Consider the following 19,507-nt stretch of genomic DNA (forward strand, 5'->3'; position numbering starts at 1 on the left):
TCTCCCTTCCTCACTGAAATCAATAAAAATATACATTAAAAAATAAATAAAATAAATAAAACGTTGCTATGGCCAGGTAGCTCAGTTGGTTAGAGCATTGTCCTGATATGCCAAGGTTGTGGGTTGTAGATCCTGGGTCAGGGCACATTAAAGAATCAGCCAATAATTTCATAAATAAGTGAAACAAAAAAAAATTGATCTTTTTTTCTCTTTGAAATCAATAAATAAAAATAAAGAACAAAAATAAGCCCTGGCTGCCACCAAAGGATTGAGGGTTCAATTCCCGGTCAAGAGCACATACTTGGGTTGCAGGTTCATTTGTTCCCTGGCTGCGGAGTTGGGCATGTATGGGAGGCAACCAATCTGTGTGTCTCCCACACTGATGTTTCTCTCTCTCTCCCCCCCTCCCTTCCACTGTCTCTAAAAATCAATGGGAAAAATATCCTCGGGTGAGGATTAACAAAGAAACAAAAAAACCACCTTACCAGCCACTATGTCTTCCATGTGTGCCCTACACCAGCAGTCGCCAACGGGCAGTCCAAAAGGTTGGCGACCACTGGTTTAAGGAAACCAAGCAGCAGTTGTTAACCTGTGGTCTGCTTGGTCCGAAAGGTTGGTGACCGCTGCCCTACCCCAATCAGATTCACTTAACACCATCTTCTTGCATTTCTTTATACTTTTATTATAGCAGTATACATACCTAGACACTGTATGTAGGTTAGTCTTTACCTTTTTAAATATTGCATTTGATATGTCTTTTAAGTATCCCTTAATTTATAGTCTTCCCTTTGCCTCAGCCTTTGTTTTATTTTTTTTGTTTGTTTATTTCTTAGTTAATCCTCACCAGAGAATATTTTTTCTGTTGATTTTTTTTTTTTTTAAAGAGACTGGAAGGGAGGAAGGGAGAGAGGGGGGAGAGAAACCTCAACATGAGAGACACATGTATATAATTGCAGTGACTGTTCCATTATTTTTCCAATTTTTCCTCATTAGTGCTCTTAAGAAGTGTGATTTTTATACCTAAGATAAGTAAGAGATAGATGAATTATTTTATTCATAAAATAGAGAAAGATTAATCCAAAAAAATTATTCTCCTTTTCAGCCATAGTTTAATTCAAACACCAGGTATTTCTCATCTGTTCTGTAGATGTAGATTTAAGTCTCTGAGAATAGGGATACTATTGCACTATAGTATTTGTGCTTTTATACTTATTCTGCCTTTTTACTTAAAAATAATTATGTGGCTAAAATAAAAGCAAGTCTTTATGATTGCAAAGTATTTTGTAAATATTAGATTAAAATGAGGTGAAGCAGCATGGGCCAGTGGTAAAGTAGACATGTAATTCTTGCACATGGAACTTACTAATCTGGTGATTTCAGTCTTCTGTAAGAAATTGTTTGCATAGGAATTGAAATATGGGTAGGTAAATTTAGTGTTTTAAAATGTGTAAGCACCTTCACATATGTTACCGCATTTAATTTTTATAACAGCCACATAAGGAAGTCCGGGTGAGAGTGTATATTGTTTTTAAAGAAAACTTGGGGTAGAGAGTAGTGGTGGTAAGCAGCCCTGCATCGTCCATATTTTCCCGTGAGGTGTCCTTTTCATCAGTAGTAAGTATTCTCTTTTATGCTATTGGATATTTTATGGCACTTTTTCACTGGTGTCAACATATTATGGATGTGCGTTCATTTTTTATTGTGGTGTGTGCTTTGTTTCCAGGCCAAAGGTGGAGGTTATGAAAGTGAAGATGCCTATCAGAATGCAGAATTAGTTTTTCTAGATATCCACAATATTCATGTTATGAGAGAATCCTTACGAAAACTCAAGGAGATCGTGTACCCCAACATCGAGGAGACCCACTGGCTGTCTAACTTGGAATCTACTCACTGGCTAGAGCATATTAAGGTGGGCTGTTTCCTATACTGTTATAGAAAGGGTACCAAACAATAGAGTTACATATTTTTTTCAGATATGGTCTGAATTTCAATAACATAGCTTAACAAAATATTTTTATAGCCTCATATATTATTAATATTATGAAATAAAGGGAAATGAGATTTTTCATATTAAGAAGGAGCAGTCTTATACTCATATCAAAATCTCTAAAATTCATACAAATTGCAGAGAAGGCCAATTTAATGGGAATTATAGACTTTTTTTTTTTTTTTTTTTATTGCTTGTCTTCTGGAAGCTTGAGTGTAGTTAGAGAGTATGTTCCTGTGGCCCATCTATTTGCTGCATGATGTGTAAGTAGAAACCCATAAGATTGATTTAGAGCTAACATAAATCGTCTCTTTCACTCTGTAAATTCCATTTCATAGCAGGTGCAACATTCTCTCCGAAAGGCTGGCTATACCAGAAACACTAGAGGTGCACTTGTGCCTGCACCACCTTCCTCCCCAGTCCTCACACCTGCAAGGCTTAGCCTCTCACGTTCTCAGACCCTTGCTCAAATGTCACCTTCCCAAAGAGGCTTTCCCAACTGCTACATACAAAGTGACAGTTCTGCCAGAACCCCCTAGACCTGTGTGGTGCTTTCTCACTTACCTCCCTCTGACACGGTATGTATTTCCTTGTTTAGTTGCATCTGGCTGGCCTCACCAGCCATCACGGAAACTTCATTAAGCCAACACTCTTCTGTTCACTGCTTTATCTCCAGCACCTAGAGCAGTGCCTGCCACGTAGTGAGAGGCCCCATGAGTGATTATTATTATAAACAAATGCATGAGTTAAAATGATCCCTCCTTTTGGGTCAGTGATTTGTAAGTCTGGATATGCGTTTGGATTATTGGTGGAAGTTACTTAAAATAGTGAGTTAGGATTAGTGGAGATGGGAGTCCAGGCATTTTAGAAAAAAGAAATGCTCCCAGATGACTCTGTGGCATAGTCAAGATTGAGGTTGCTTCCGAGCACCCAGTTTCCCGAGCATGCTGACGGTGAAGGTCAGAGGGAGGTTGTTGTGAGAGTCTTTAACCTGGGAGTAAGTCACATTTCTTTCATTCTGATCTGTTTGTGGAGCCATGTAGTCACTGAGAGACGAATAGTACTAGAATGTCTATTTTAAAGAATAGTATACTGTTTCTGTTTTGGTTACATGTAATTTTGTCTAGTTTTAACTCAAGATCATCTTCAGTAAATTATTTTGCAGAGTCTATGCATATTTAAATAAATAACTGAAATTATTTTAGATAACAGTTAAATTGACATGGTAATGTATTGAACAGATGAGAATTTTCATTCATACAGAAAAGTACTTACTCTGAAGTTTTATACTGTGTTCTCTGTATGCTATGTGCCATATATAAAAAGAGTAAAATAAATGCTGTGCAAGCTATGGAATATCTTAAAAGAGATCAATTTTATTGTTTCATACATATTGTAATTTGGTTAAGCAAGCATTGTTATAAATAACAGATAAGACTTCAGTTGGGGTATTTTAATTTAAATGGATGATACTTGGAACATTGGAAGATTCTTAGAAACAGTCCTTTTTAGAACTTGGATCTTTTTTTCTTTCTTACAATGTTGATTTCTATAGAACCCAAGGGCACCTTTCATTTGTATATTTCATTGTGCAGATAAATAGGAGTCTGCATTTATGAGATTTTTCTAGTTTTAAAAGCAAAATTTATATGCCTTCTACCACTTAAAACATTTATTTTTAGGAAGGGACCAATGCTTTTTTTTTCCATATGTTATTGAGACAGTCATCCCTAGCAAAAACTATTAATTTTTAAAAAGGAAGCATTTTAAATTTTTTTTATTTAAAAAAAGAAATCTGTTTTGCAGCTCATTCTTGCCGGAGCTCTCCGGATTGCTGACAGAGTCGAATCAGGGAAGACGTCGGTGGTGGTGCACTGCAGCGATGGCTGGGACCGCACCGCCCAGCTGACGTCCCTGGCCATGCTCATGCTGGACGGGCACTACCGAACCATCCGAGGGTTCGAAGTCCTCGTGGAGAAAGAATGGCTGAGCTTTGGACATCGATTTCAGCTTGTGAGTAAAGAACCTTGACACAGTGTATTCCATGCATCCCATATCAGGCGTGTGAAAATAATGCCTTCTATTCACTCTATTCATCTAGAATGGATCATTTATTCTAGAGGGGTAAACTTCTCAGGAGAACTTTTTTGTTTTGGAAAGCATCAGAGTCTCCCATCCCAGCTTTACAGCCTGGAGCTAGGGCTAGCTATTTGCCAGGCACCTGACCCAGTCTCTTTCTATGATCTCTACCAGGAAACGTCAGGGCCCATCCCACCATTTCCATGGGCGTCTCCTGTCCACCTGCAGTTGATAGTTGAGATTAGCAAGAATGGTTATGGAATTACAAGGCACTTCAAGCTTTTCCTGTAGACTTAAAAAAAGATTAGAATGGCTGAATTATTATTCCCAATTTAAAGTAGCCCTACAAAGTAGCATTGCTCACACAGGATCAGGGTCTAAAAAAAACTGGGACTGAAAGAAAAAAAGTAAAATGTAACTCAGAGTTGGGAATAAAACAACTTTCTTGTTATCCTCTTTAAGGCACTAAACACTTGGCCAGTGTTGCAGCCCTGGCCAAGTAGCTCAGTTGGTTAGAGCATCATCCTGATACGGGGTTCCATCTTTGATCCCCGGTCAGAGCATGTACAACAAGTGACCAGTGAATGAATAAATAAGTGGAACAACAAATTGATGTATCTCTTTCTCTCTCTTCCTAAAAATCAGTACATTAAAATAAAGTGTTGCAGTTAGTTTTATGGAAATGACAAATTTTTGTGCCTTCTGTAAGTCTCAAAATTATGTTGATGTCATCGTTGGTATCAAATTTAAGAATCAGAAGGAAGTCAGGACCCAACAGCTGTTGAACATCTGTGGTGTTCCACAGTGACTGTTTGGTGTCTTCATTCACACCGCAGGGGAAAAGCAGCAGTCTCTCCCCGAGGCTGTCAGTCTCCCTTTGGAGAGTGTGCCTATTCCCAACCTCTTCCTCGTAGGGAACTAAAACCTGCTTACCAATGTTTCTACATTCCCCTTTGGAGATCAGAAAACAAATATAACTACTTGTTCATGTCAGATAGGCCTCAAATATTAGGAAGTAGCTGTCAGCTCATGTCATTTATAGTCTTCAGTTCTTCTGGCTAGCCATCCACTTTCCTCGCTTTTCCTAAGCTCCTCCATCCTAGTTGTCCTCTGGGCCTTTCTGCAAGTGGGTAGCCAGAACTAATCACAGTTCCCAAATATAGGAATGGGCTTATTATGTCCCTTTCACATTTGCTTTTTTGTTACATCACACTTCGGATTTGTGTAGCTATTACATAAACACATATTCAAGTAGTTTCTGCTAAACACTAAATTTGGAATCAGAAAACTTGGTTCTTATGTAATATCTATTTGTGTTAGTTGCAATCATAGAATTTGGAGATTGAGGAGTAATATTTTCACAGAAAGTAGGAGCATGGTGAGCACATGTCTAGATAGAGTTGAGTGTGGCAAGAGTAGCAATTGAGGGAGGGTCAGGTTTAGAGAATCTTGGACAGGGGAGGAGTTAGTGTGTCAGGGACCATAAAACCACTGAGAGTGTGGCTCGTGGCAGCATTTTTCTAGATTAGCTGAAAGGCTTTGTGAAAGATGTCTACTCAGATGCTGCTTCTAATGTTAACCTTTAGTATCCAGTAGTTGCTGGGATATGTGGGCATTGTTTATGAATGGCTTGAGAGAAACACTAACGGTAGTCTGCTCTTTTGAACTTGAACTGTGAAGTTGGGCATCTGGAGTACCTATTTAGATGGCTCAAGTTTTTCAATTCTCTATAAAATGAGAAGACTATTTAAAAATAAAACACAAAGAAGCTTACTTCAGAGAATAAAGTTTTAGCCAAAGCTGCACATGTTATATAAATAAATGTGACCAAAATCATAAACATATCAGACTGTTTGAAATTGCTATGGATTCCTAAATTGTCAGCTCTGGTTAGCTACTCCATTTCCCCCAGGTGTTATGTGAAAGCAGAATTTGACCAATAATGGACACCTGTTCAAGATGTTGTGCTCACACATGGTTAATAGAGGGCAACGATTCTCACACTTGTTGATTTCAAGACCTCTTTCATTTTTGACAATTATTGATGACCCCAGAGAAATTTGCTTACATGGTTTATGTCTGTCAGTATTTACCATATTAGAAATTAAATTGAATACTAATTAAAGAAATCTATTTGTCTTAGTCCATTTGGACTGTTATAATACCATAGACTGAGTGGCTTATAAACAATAGAAACTTATTCCTCACAGTTTTTTTTGTTGTTGTTTTTTGTTAATCCTCATCCAAGGATATTTTCTCTATTGATTTTTTTTTTTTTTTGAGAGAGAGTGGGAGGGAGGGAGGAAGTGGGGGAGAAAGACATCAATGTGAGAGATTGCCTCCCACATGTTCCTCGACCAGGGCTGGGGATCGAACCTGCAACCCATGTACGTACCATTGACCGGAAATTGAACCCTCAACCCTCCAGAGCACAGGCCTGATCTCTAACCATTGAACACACTGGCCAGGGCTATTTTGAGGGCTAATAGTCCAGGGTCAGAGTGCCAGCATGGTGAGGTTCTGGTGAAGACACTCTTTTGGGTTGTAGATTGTCATCTTCTCACTGTGTCCTCACATGCAGGAAGGGGGCTTGGGAGCACTGTGGGGTCTTTTTTTATATGAGCGCTAACCCCATTCATGAGGGTTCCACACAAAGACTCTTCTTCCTAATGCCATCACATTAGTTCAAAATATGAATTTTGGGGAAACATTAAAATACATAATATTTTAAAGAAAAATATATTTTCCAGAACAAAATTTTCATGAGAAGCATTTTTTTATGTTTTGGGGGTAATTTTTGAAATTTGGCTTAATAGGCAGCTATATTTAATTTCTTCTTCTGCCTTCATTCTGCTGCAGTATGTTTTGCTGGTTGAAGTATATAAGGAAAGAATCTGACCACACACAGACAGAAACATAGTTTGAAATGTAGAGTCTTTTAGTAGCTTTTTTAGGGAATTGTTGGTATTCTTCTTTGTTATTGTACCAAAACTTAAAAGGTGGTTTCTTAGAGGTTAATTGTAATGTGGAATCCAAAACTAAATCGATGAGGTTTTTGTTGTTTGTTCCATTAAATTCTATTGGTCTGTATCGCACTTTGAATAGATCTTTTACCCACACGGGATTTTGTATCATCAGGTGTTGGATATGTGGAAAATGCTTACTGAGAGCTATATACCTTTTCCATTGTTAATGCATCCTATCTAATAAAAGAGTAATATGCAAATTAACCATCACTCTGCTACACCCACCAGCCACACCCACCAGCCAGTCAGGAGCAAATATGCAAATAAACCCAACCAAGATGGCTACGGCCACAGAGAGCAGGAGGGAGGCTTGGGTTTCCCCGGCGATGGAGGAAGCCAAGCTTTCCGCCTGCCCTTGCCGGCCTAGGCCTCCACTCAAGGCTACAAAGTTTCAATGATAGAAGATATGTAAATCCAAACAGAAATGGCCGCAGCCACGGAGCTGGAAAGAGCAGGAGGCTAGGGTTGCCCCTGGTGATGGAGGAAGCCAAGCTTTCCGTACACCCTGGCTGGCCCAGGGCTCCGCTTAAGGCTACAAAGTTTCAATTACAGAAGATACATAAATCCCAACAGAAATGGCTGCCACCACGGAGCAAGCAGAAGGCTTGGCTCCGCTCCAGGCTACAAAGTTTCAATTGTAGAAGATAAATAAACCCCAGATACCAGGGCCTCCACTTGGGTCGCCGGGGGGCGTGACTGGCCTGCAAACCACCTCGGCTCCTCGCCCAGGCCGCCCCATGCCCCAAGGGAACCCCCACCCTGATCCGGGACACCCTTCAGGGCAAACCACCTGGCCCCCACCCGTGCACCAGGCCTCTATCCTATCTAATAAAAGAGTAATATGCAGATTGACCATCACTCCAACACACAAGATGGCTACCCCCATGTGGTCAAAGATCCTGCCCCCATGTGGACACAAGATGGCCAGCACAAGATGGCCAGCACAAGATGGCCAGCAAGGGAGGGCAGTTGGGAGGGACCAGGCCTGCAGGGGAGGGCAGTTGAGATGGACCAGGCCTGCAAGGGAGGGCAGTTGGGGGCGATCAAGCCTGCAGGGGAGGGCAGTTAGGGGTGACCTGGACGGCAGAGGAGGGAAGTTGGGGGTGACTGGGTCTGCAGGGAAGGGCAGTTGTGGGGGACCCAGGCCTGCAGGAAAGAGCAGTTGGGGGGTACCAGGCTTGCAGGGGAGGGCAGTTAGGGGTGACCAGGCCTGCAGGGGAAGGTAGTTAGGAGCAAACAGGCTGGTAGGGGAGCAGTTAGGCATCAATCAGGCTGGCAGGGGAGTGTTTAGGGGGTGATCAGGCTGGCAGGCAGAAGCGGTTAGGGGCAATCAGGAAGGAAAGCAGGTGAGCAGTTGGGAGCCAGCAGTCCTGGATTGTGAGAGGGATGTCTGACTGCCTGTTTAGTTAGGGTGTAGCGGAGTGATGGTTAATTTGCATATTACTCTTTTATTAGATAGGATGCATTAAACGGGCAGTTGGACATCCCTCGAGGGGTCCCAGATTGGAGAGGGTGCAGGCTGGGCTGAGGGACACCCCCCCATGCACAAATTTCGTGCACTGGGCCTCTAGTTTCTTTATATAATCCCATAAAACCACAGCTGTTAATACCACCACTGATTTTATCAGAAGTCTTTAAGTATTATCAAGCTCATGTGGCAGGTAAAAGTTTTCCAAAAACCTAATTTCACTCAAAAGCTTGAATTTTATCATTGGCAACAACTACTGTCCATTGTATTCCTTGAAGTGACACTGTCACTTGGTACATTTTCAAAAAGTCTGCAAGATAGTCAAGTCTTCATAACCACAGTTCACATATCAATTGTTCTTTCAAGTCAGAACGATGTTCCGCGAAAAAGTGTCAGTTCCTACCGTCCTACTTAAGTTTGCAGCAGAAGCGCCTCATGTGCTTTTCCCATTTGTTACACAGAATAGTAAAAAAAAATGTATTTAATAAAGTTAATACTTTTTACTGCTTCATCAAGGAAACTGCTCTGGAGATTGGCTTTTGTCCCTTTCATGTAAGTGTGAGTGTGTGGCAGGCAGAATGTAACCACAGTGCAGCTTGATTTCACTGCCTTGCTTGATTCCTCCTAAGGTACCTCCTAAGTGTTCCTTTATCACTTTTGCACCGTGAGTGCAAACGTCAATGAATTGCAAAAGGCAGATGGCGTTTTAGGATTATGAAATTAGTTTTGGCCTCACAGTCACCCCCTCCCCAGAAGTCTAGGGACCCTATTTTTAGGATAGGGAACAGGGGTCTGTTTCAGTCATCTGGGGCAAAGGTGCTCAGAGGAAGAAAAACAGAGAACCTGGGTGAGTACATGCTTGGAGGGCAGAAGTCAGGCATTTTTTAAAGGTTTATGAAGGTTTGTGTTGATGTTGATTCTACTTGATAAAGAGACTGGAGCTAAGACGCAGCAGGTCCCCTTCATGCACTGGCCAGGGTGTTAAAGGAGAAGGGTACTTTATATAATAGCATAATATTCAGGGGGAAATTAGATCTCCAGAACAAAAATCTGGGCTCTGAGGTCTGACTACTCCAATTTTCCATTATCAGCCTTTTAGGTCTGGGTTTTGTGGGTTTTTTAAAAAGATTTTACACACACACACACACACACACACACACACACACACACACACGAGTCCCAGTGCACACAATTTGTGCACTTGGGGTGGGGGCATCCCTCAGCCCGGCCTGCACCCTCTCACAGGCCAGGAGCCATCAGTTGGACATCATTAGCGCTGTCGCGGAGGCAGGAGAGGCTCGCCAGCTGTGAGCCCAGCTCTGGCTGAGCAGTGCTCCCCCTGTGGGAGTGCACTGACAACCAGGGGACAGCTCCTGCATTGAGCGTCTGCCCCTTGGTGGTCAGTGCGCATCATAGCGACCGGTTGTTCCGCCAGCTGATTTGCATATTAGCCTTTTATTATATAGGATATATATATATATATATATATATATATATATATATATATATATATAATTTAGAAAGAAGCATTGGTGTGAGAGTGAACATCGATCAGCTGCTCACCTCCCCCCACCCCCCTTTACTGGGGATGGAGCCCGCAACCCTGGCATGTGCCCTGGCTGGTGTGGCTCAGCTAGCTGGGCATCATCCTATGCACTGAAAGGTTGCCGGTTCCATTTCCTAGGTTTCATTTATTAAATAAAGTTGTAATTACTGTTGAAAGCATCACATGTTAAACCTGGCAGTTTGCACATAAAAATGTTTTCTTTTTATTGAATTTATTGGGGGTGATACTTGTTAGCAAACTATACAGATTTCAGGTGCACAAGTCTACTGTATAGACATTTCATAGGTAGGGTGATGGTGATTGCTATTTTCTTTGCTATGCTCTTTTAAAAAGATTTTCTGACTTTTTAAAAATAATGACAAAATAGTATTTTTATTGGAAAATTATTTTCATTAACAAATGAAAAACTCCACAAAGTTTATATGCTATTTCACTGTCTTTCTTCAGAGACTTGGGCATGGAGATAAAAATCATGCAGATGCAGATAGATCGCCTGTTTTTCTTCAGTTCATTGATTGTGTCTGGCAAATGACAAGACAGGTAACATATATATCCATTCTTACATCCCTTTTTTAAGACTTCCAGTTGGAGGTGGGAGATTTGGAATTCTTGTAAGGTTTCTAGGTAACATAAGTAACTATTACCTAATTATCACATTGTGAAGTAAGCTAAAGAATATTATTTGGGAGTAGTATTAAACACTTGACAATTTGATTTCAGTGAGTGGCCCCATAATAACCCCAGAGGTTTCCTCCTCTATAGACAATTAGTAACATCATGGCAATATCTTCACCCAAAAGCTCATCTGCATATTGTTAAGAAAGGTAAAGAAATGAAGAAACAGGCAAGTTAATTTAATGAAAAATGGGTTGGGTGGGAAATTATGGTAAGGTAGGTATATAATAGATTCTTTTTTTTCTTAGGTATGGAGAGATTGTTTTTTTAGAGCTTCTACCAACTTTCTAACAAACCAATGTGAAATTTAGTGTAAATGGTTTGGTATGTTTAGATAGTACAAAAGAGAAAAAAATCTGGCTAATTATGGGGTCACCCCCTAATGGGGCAAGGGTTTGCTTGGGTCATAAAAATATTTAACTCTACTCAAAAATCATCTCAAAACCCAAAAGTTGGATACAGCTCATTGGTATGTCAATTATCACCCAAGGGTTTATTAGACCTCAGGCAGCTGGGAGTCTGGTTTGTTTTTAGTTAGATTCCCACGTGAATATAAGGTAGGGAAATTGCTGGTTCTGTTATGCATTAGGGTCACATTTTAGCTTCAAGAAAATACTATTTATTTCATTAAAAGAAAGTGGTGATCCTTAGGAAAAAATACATCCATTATAGTGTATACTGAAGTTTGTTTCCGCCCCCCCCCCCCCCACCCCAAAATAAGAATTTCCATTTGGGTGGATTATTTGGAAACTTGCTGGGTTAAATTGGGTTGTAGTAGATATGACTACAGTATGATGAGGCTGGTATTTTCACACATATACTACAAATGTGTATACAATTCAGTTTTGTTTTATGCATTAGGTTCTCATGTTTTGGGAGGGGAGATGCTACATACTTATTTTAATGTTTACTACTTCTTGGAGCAGGTGTGAAATTTTCCTTTGGAATTGCCTTTGAGATAGTGATTCAGCTCTACAAATCCTTAACAGTCCTTTTTGGGTTTTGACTAAAAACAATAGGACCCACTTTAAAAAAATCCATGTGAGAGACACATTGATTGGTTGCCTCCCACATGCACTCTAGGGCTGGGGATCGAGCCTACAACTGAGGTATGTGCTCTTGATTGGAATCAAACTCAGTACCCTTCAGTCCAAAGGCGGACTATCTACTGAGCCAAACTGACCAGGGCAGGACCCATTTTTGACCATTACCATACTCAGTTTCTAAATAGCATTTGGCTGTTAGCAAAAGTCAAATGCCGTATCAAAGGACTAGGAAAGTTGTGTGAAGCCGTGGCATTGATGCTTATGTGGGCTGCTTCCCAAGGCGACTATCTTAAAGGGGCAGCGTAAGTGAATATATTAGTTCTGGTATGCTTGTTAAAAAAAAAAAAAAAAAAAATATATATATATATATATATATATATATATATATAATCAAAGTTACCAGTTATTTACATGGCAGAGTATATGACTAGTACATTTCTTCCTTAGTAGCTGTATTAACTTTCTCTATGCTATATATCTAAAAGCAGTTTTACTTCAATGCTGAGCTTAAGGTACTAAAAAAATAGAAAATCAGTTTAATCTTGTTTCTTAGATAGAATCTAAAATACATTATAGAAGTGAATCTTTAGACATCTAGTTATGTTTTTATGTACATTTTCTTCCTGAACATAAAATGTTAGTGTTAATTGGTAATCTTCAATTTTACAAAAAATTGCATGTTTGTGCAGAGACTTGCACATTTTTCAAAATGAGGATTATGTTGCAATTAGCCAGATTCTACCTCTGTTCCTACCCGCATCTTCATCCCTTCATTCCGGGGATCAGGAAGCAGTGGATGAAGGGCCCTTGAGATTTTAAATATGTAAGGAGAACAAAATATTCCTCTTCTGTTTAAGATTTTAAAGCAATGCCAGCAGTTAGTGCTCTATTTGTTTTGTTGTGAGGAAATGCCCACCGACTAAGATGTCTTCTCATAACTGAGCTACCCACAGGCTCAGCTCTTCTGGATTGCTATTTCATGAGTCAGAGTGCACGCATAGCTGGCTAATAAATAAGGCTAAGAGTATTAACAATCAGGTGATGGGATTTATTTTGTAAAGTTTCTTACAAATACTTGGAATTTTGTTGGCATGTGCTTGATCACCTGCTGCATTCATTCAGTTCCATAGCCACAACATGAAGTTACCATTCATTCTTTGAGAAATCTGCTATATTGCCCTGCTTATGGCTTCCTAAAATTTAGGAAATTTTACGGTAAAGTTGTTTTTAACCCTGACCCTTTTGCTTACGTTCATGCTATTTTCCTTCACTACTGGGTAGGGATCATTCTAAAAAAACTTACTTGGAATGAGTATTTATTTCCCAACTCTGCAGTCTAAATGTTCATGGAATTCCTTTTCAGTTGTGTAATTGGTACAATCTTACATGGAAACGTTGGAATAATTTTGAACTATTACATTGACAGGATGGATTAAACCAAATCCTTTACCTTCCTGTGGTCTGTAATTTGTCTTTGATAAATTTCCCACAAGTTGTGTTGTTTGTATAAGACATCCAGTAGGCCCCTGCCGTTAGGTTATGGAGAAAGTGAGTTTTCTTTAGTTAGAAAGAGGCTGCCAACGTACTGGATTACATGATACTCCAGTTTGCCTGGATGTTCTGTGAAAAGATAAGCAGGTTCACTTTTAAATGGTCTGCACATCTGCCTGGGATACTTATTTGTGTGCATTGCTGACATTTTTTTTGAGACATTGATGCTATTTTTTTGTAATTTCTAAAAACAAAACAATGTTTTTGAAATTTAAAGAACAATCTTACTATGTTGTTTATGGTCATTTTTGGCAGAGAAAGATTAGAGTTGTCAGAATTGCCCAGGTCAAAATTCCTCAGCCTGTGGGGCTAGCAGATGTAGATCAGAAACATCAAGGTCATACCATTTAAATTCTTACGGCATAAGAAAAGATTTTGGGAGAAATAATCTTAGAACTAAGTGGTAAAGTGATTTTTGAACATAAAACCAAGTGGCTAATGCCAAAATGGCTTAGAAATATAGTTTTGAGTATTATTTAGCCTACTTTTAAATATTATAAAGGATCTACTCATATACTACAGGGTGAATATGCTTGAAAAAATGTCTTAATAGTTTTGTGTTTGTGGTGTTTGATTTGCAGTTTCCTACAGCATTTGAATTCAACGAATATTTTCTCATTACCATTTTGGACCACCTGTATAGCTGTTTATTCGGAACATTCCTTTGTAACAGTGAACAGCAGAGAGGAAAAGAGGTAAAATAATGAGCCCCTGTCCTGGTCTACCCTCAACACGTATTTTCCCTACTAGAATGTATTTTGTGATGGATTGCAACTAAACAGTTGTTCTTTTGAATGATTTCTTTGGCCATACTTTATTTTATATGCTTTAATATGATTCCTTCTTCCCATACTTCTGAGCCTGATCTACTAGTATTTTAAAGTACCTCTGTTGCAATGCTAATAAATATGCCAGCTAGCTGCCAGGTGAGTTATGGGTGGGAAGTAGTGTCTGCTAAGGAGCACCAGTGTACCTGTTATCCTTGCAGGATGGAAACCCTTCAGAGCAGGTGCAGAAAAATATAATTGGTAAAATATATATATATGGTAAAACATATACATTTGAATAAATGGATAGCTTAGATCTGAAAATATATTGTTCATGAGTCATTTTACTTTTTAAATTTGTAAACTACTACTGTAAAACATTCAAACACTGAAAAGATACTGTGTATAAAGTTAATTTGTTACCCCATTTCGCCAAAGATATTACTGGTGGTTGGTATTATTTACAACAAACCATATAAGGATTACTTCTGTATGAAATTATTAATCCTATTGATCAGTGTATCTCTCTGCATCAATTTTCATTTTTAAAAAGGTGGCTATAAAATAGATTTTCCATGCTTTTCTATAAAGCAGTGGTGGGGAACCTTTTTTTCTGCCAAGAGCCATTTGGATCTTTATATCATTCTCGGGCCATACAAAATTATCAACTTAAAAATTAGCCTGCTGTTTTGGTCAAACATTGAATGAACCCCCCCCTCCCCAATGCCTTGGTAGGTCCAGACCAAATGATTTTGAGGGCTTTAAAGGCCCTCGGGCCATACGTCCCCACCACTGCTAAAGCAGAGTGGAAAGTTGCTTGCTTTGAGCCAGGCTGCCTGGTTCAGACCTTGGATTTGTCACTTATTGTGTGACCCTCCGGCAAGTTAATTTCTGCTTCTGTAAAATAGGGGTAATAGTACTTACTGGTGTGACGATTAAATAAACCATACAAAACACTACAATCATTGCCATGTAGTTAAGTGCTTCCTGGACTATATTTTTAATTCACCATAATGTCTTCAGTGTCTACTAGCACACAGTAAGTAATTGCCTGCACAGTAGGCACTCAAGAATTGGTTGAATGTTAGATAATTCAGAATAGCTAAATACTTTCATTTTTTTGAGGCTTGAATAGGATTTACTCTATCTTGATATTTAAAAAAAGGAACATTTTTACCAAGGTATAATTTGCAATCCACAAAATTCTTTCAAAAGTGTATAGTTTAGTGCAAGCATGTCAGCAGGTTGCGTGTTTGACAAGCTTGGTTTTTAATATATCTCTAGAGTTGTACAAACATCAGAACTATGTTCACAACATTGGAAAGAAACTGTGTACCTGTGAGTAGTTACTCTCTGTTCTCCTGCCCACCCAGTCCCTGGCAAACCTAATCTGTCTCTGTGGATTTGCCCCTTTGGGACATTTCACGGAAATGGAGTTATTCAGGATGTGGCCCCAGTGTCTGGCTTCTTTCACGTAGCATAAGGTTTGTTTTGTAGCAGATATCAATACTTTATTCCTTTTTATAGCTGAACATCCCATTGTATAAACTATTTTATCCGTTTGTCAGTTGATAGACGTTTGGATTTCTACTTTTTGGCTATTATAAGCAATGCTGCTTTGAACATCTGTGTACAGGATTTTATGTGCCTGTTTTCAAACCTAAGAGTGGAATTGTGGGCACAGTAACTATGTTTAACTTTTTGAGGAACTGCACTGTTTCCCAATACCCTCTGATTTAATGTAAGTGGGGCTGTCACTAAAGTGTCAAAGAGATCACAACATACCTCTTTATAACTTTTCATCTGAAGTACAAAGAGCTCATGTGATGAGTCTCCCATTTTTCTTGTACAGAGCCTTCCTAAAAGGACGGTGTCACTGTGGTCCTACATAAATAGCCAGCTGGAAGACTTCACTAATCCTCTCTATGGGAGCTACTCCAATCACGTCCTTTATCCAGTAGCCAGCATGCGCCACCTAGAGCTCTGGGTGGGATATTACGTGAGGTGGAATCCACGTATGAAACCACAGGTATGCTGTACAATACACAGCGGGAGTTTTCATCCATGCGATTGTATAGTAACTAGAAAAATTATGTGCATATTTAAAACTTGTAACTATAGTTACAATTGTATAGTAGAAAAAGCACTACAGAGGGGTAATCAGTATACTTGGTTCTTATCCTTCCTGACTTTGCTTGGATCGCTTTGAAAATAACACTTCTGTTTTGTCCTTTCTTCCCTGTACAATGAAGGCATCAGACTGGATAACTTCTAGAGGCTTTGCTTTATTAGGTTAGAGAAATACGGAATTTTGGTTCACTTTGAAATATGGAATACTTACACTACTTAGAACTCTTCAAAAGACTAAAAACCTCAAACCAAACTATAGGAATTATTTGACATTGGCTTTTAGATCATATTAATTATTATATTTGGAACATTGCCAGTTTTAGAATATTCTGTGGAAATACTTGGGGCACTGGGAAAGCCAGAGGAAGAGCAGTGGTGCTGAAAAAGTGGGCTTGGACCCATAGCTGGAAAAAACTCCACATTGTAACATTTAGGGACAGGACTACATACCAGAATGTGACTTTGGGTTTGTTTAGAATTGCCTAGTTGGAATAATTTTGTGGTGTTTTGCTTTTGTAGGAGCCCATTCACAATAGATACAAAGAACTTCTTGCTAAACGAGCAGAACTTCAGAAAAAAGTAGAGGAACTACAGAGAGAGATCTCCAACCGATCAACCTCATCCTCAGAGAGAGCCAGTTCTCCTGCACAGTGTGTCACTCCTGTCCAGACCGTGGTGTGAAAGGACTGTTAGCCGGAGCCATCACCACCACAAACTCCTGATTACAAATGGCAGCTCTGAGTAAAGTCTGAATTTAGAACCCATCTATGAGAGAAAGTCAGTCCTTTATTTATTTAAATCCGAGCTTAGAACTGTAGCAGTGCAGGGGGCTTAAGTGAAATAACCCCATATATAAAACACTAATCTTAAATTACCCAAAGAATATTAAAATGCTTCAATCCTAAATCTGCAGTGGGAATAAGGTTCTGATTTAAAGAAAAATGGTCTTAGAAATTTTGGTGTCTAGTAAAATCGAAATACAAACCATTTCAAAAATATGACTCTTGCCAAAACCGGTTTGGCTCAGTGGATAGAGCGTCGGCCTGCGGACTGAAGGGTCCTGGGTTCGATTCCGGTCAAGGGCATGTACCTTGGTTGCGGGCACATCCCCAGTGGGAGGTGTGCAGGAGGCAGCTGATAGATGTTTCTCATCGATGTTTCTGGCTCTCTATCCCTCTCCTTTCCTCTCTGTAAAATATCAATAAAATATATTTTTTAAAAAAATATGACTCTTGATGGAAGAGAGCTCATTGCACAGAGGAGGAGGAGCATCACTTTTCAAACCAACACTGAAGTTCCATGGCATTATACACACTGTAATCTCATGACAGATCAAATCTGACACACCTTTTCCCATCCTGGGTTTTCCTTTTTTGTGTGGTAAGTGATCTACTTTGATCATCCACATTTTTCATACATGATAAGGCAAAGTCTTGAGGATATTATGGTGTAGTTGAAAATTTTGTTGTCATTATTTATGTACTTATTTAAGATGCATTATTAAATAGCTGTCCAAAATGATGTCTTGCAGAGGTGCTTGTGGATAGGATGGAGAAAGGAGTAGTTGTCCAGGATTTCAAAGAATTCCACATCCTTCAGATTACTTTACAGTTGACCAAATTATTAGAAATAACATTTAAAAGCTTACTATCTACCCTACTTTAGATTTTTTTTTTTGTATATCTGAGCACAGAAATTAATTGCTAAGTTTTGAGGCAATATTTTAAAGTTTACCAGGATTGATTTTTTCCTGAAATCTATAAATTGCTTATGATAAGCATTATGCTCAAATTTTACATGAAATACTTTACTACTGTCCTTTCCAAAGTCTGTCCTTCCACTGAATGATAGTCTACCAAAGAACTTACTGCATGTAAAAATGTATTACAATCTGAAAGCCAGAAAAGGAACTCCCGCTTCACTGTGCACCTGCTGCAGCAGGAGTTCAGTGCTGGTATAAACGTGGACTCCTTGATGCCTGTGTTACTCTACAGGAGCCATAGGTTATGTACTGTTAACAAAGCAGCTTCTTGGCCCTTGGGTCTTTAAATAAAAGCAAATTTCAACTGACTTTTAAACTTTGTCCTTATCCTAGTTATTTACCTTGTTTCTTTTGCAGAAATGGTATTTGGAATTTTTTTTTTATTTTGCGGAAACGGGTATTCTCCTTGCATCTGTTTCAAAATGAAATGTTCAATTTAAACCTATTTTCCCTCTAATACACAAACAATAGTGTTTTTTTCACTTGTTAATTCATTATAGTCTGCTCACCTTAGCCCTGCTCTTCCTGTCTATGTGAAATTTTGTCATTATGTAAAATTTCCTAAGGAAATTTATGATCAGGATTTAAGTGGCCAGTCTATCAGTATTAAAGCTAAGTTTTCTATTCCAAATATTTTATACACCCATTCTCTCCTGTCCATTCTACCATTCTCCTCATTTAAGCTTTTAATTATCTTGGTCTTATATGTAGATGACTGCACTGCACACCCAAGAGTTCATCACCAGTGCATCCCAAAGGGGGTGAACTGAACCTAGGAGGGGGCTAGAGCCACGGAAGCTGCATTGGTGCTAATCGTGGCAGACTCGCTAGCAGAGGTGGTGGAAAGTAAGAGATGGGGGAAAGTCTGCTCAGCCATCTGGACTGTAGCTAAGAGTCCCATTGCTCTTCACCAACACCCACCTGAGACCTCTCTGGGGGAGGGGGCTGAGGAGGAAAGAGAAGACAAAGAACTGAAGGTACACATTTCCTGCTGACTGCCCCAGGATTCCAGCAAGAGGCCTGCCTCTGGACTAACTCCATTTTGCTACTGGTCTGTGGGCAGAGTCAAAGCCACCATGCTAAGCACACACCTCCTTCCACTCTGCCAACAGCCTGTTTTTGGAAAAGCCACCTTTTTTATGCACACATTTTCAACGTTAGCAGCAAGTTGGCTCCAGTAAGATAAAAACTGACGTTCTAGCACCACCTTCTGGAAACTCAACTTCTAATTGTCAAGCTGTTGAACTGTTAGAATCAAAGTAGATGCATGAAGCCTTACCTAAATAAGAAAGATGTTCACTACTCAAAGGTGGCAGCAGAGACACACTTTGTCAAAAACTTATGAAAACTCATGGCAATATATCACAAAATGAAAAATCTCCAGCAAACAAAACCAAAGACACAGCATACTGTGGTCCAACTGGTAAAGAATTCAAAATATGATGAAAT

The 19,507-nt window shown here is 39.4% G+C and overlaps 1 protein-coding gene across 6 annotated transcripts in view; it reads left to right on the top strand.

Annotated features, from left to right (window-relative positions):
• MTMR2 (myotubularin related protein 2) overlaps positions 1–18,686 on the top strand; it is a 107,104-nt gene extending 88,418 nt beyond the window's left edge. For all 6 annotated transcript variants that reach the window (XM_080643186.1, XM_080643190.1, XM_080643191.1 and 3 more), the window contains exons 10-15: positions 1,724–1,909; positions 3,794–4,000; positions 10,575–10,667; positions 13,981–14,094; positions 16,019–16,195; positions 16,816–18,686. In XM_080643186.1, the coding sequence (XP_080499312.1) occupies positions 1,724–1,909; positions 3,794–4,000; positions 10,575–10,667; positions 13,981–14,094; positions 16,019–16,195; positions 16,816–16,977 (939 nt within the window). In that variant the 3' untranslated portion in view covers positions 16,978–18,686. The remainder of the gene's footprint in view (positions 1–1,723; positions 1,910–3,793; positions 4,001–10,574; positions 10,668–13,980; positions 14,095–16,018; positions 16,196–16,815) is intronic.
• Positions 18,687–19,507: the final 821 nt, after the last annotated feature.

Source organism: Plecotus auritus (genome assembly GCF_963455305.1).
Source record: "Plecotus auritus genome assembly, chromosome: 9".
NCBI classification, from domain to species: Eukaryota; Metazoa; Chordata; class Mammalia; order Chiroptera; family Vespertilionidae; genus Plecotus; species Plecotus auritus.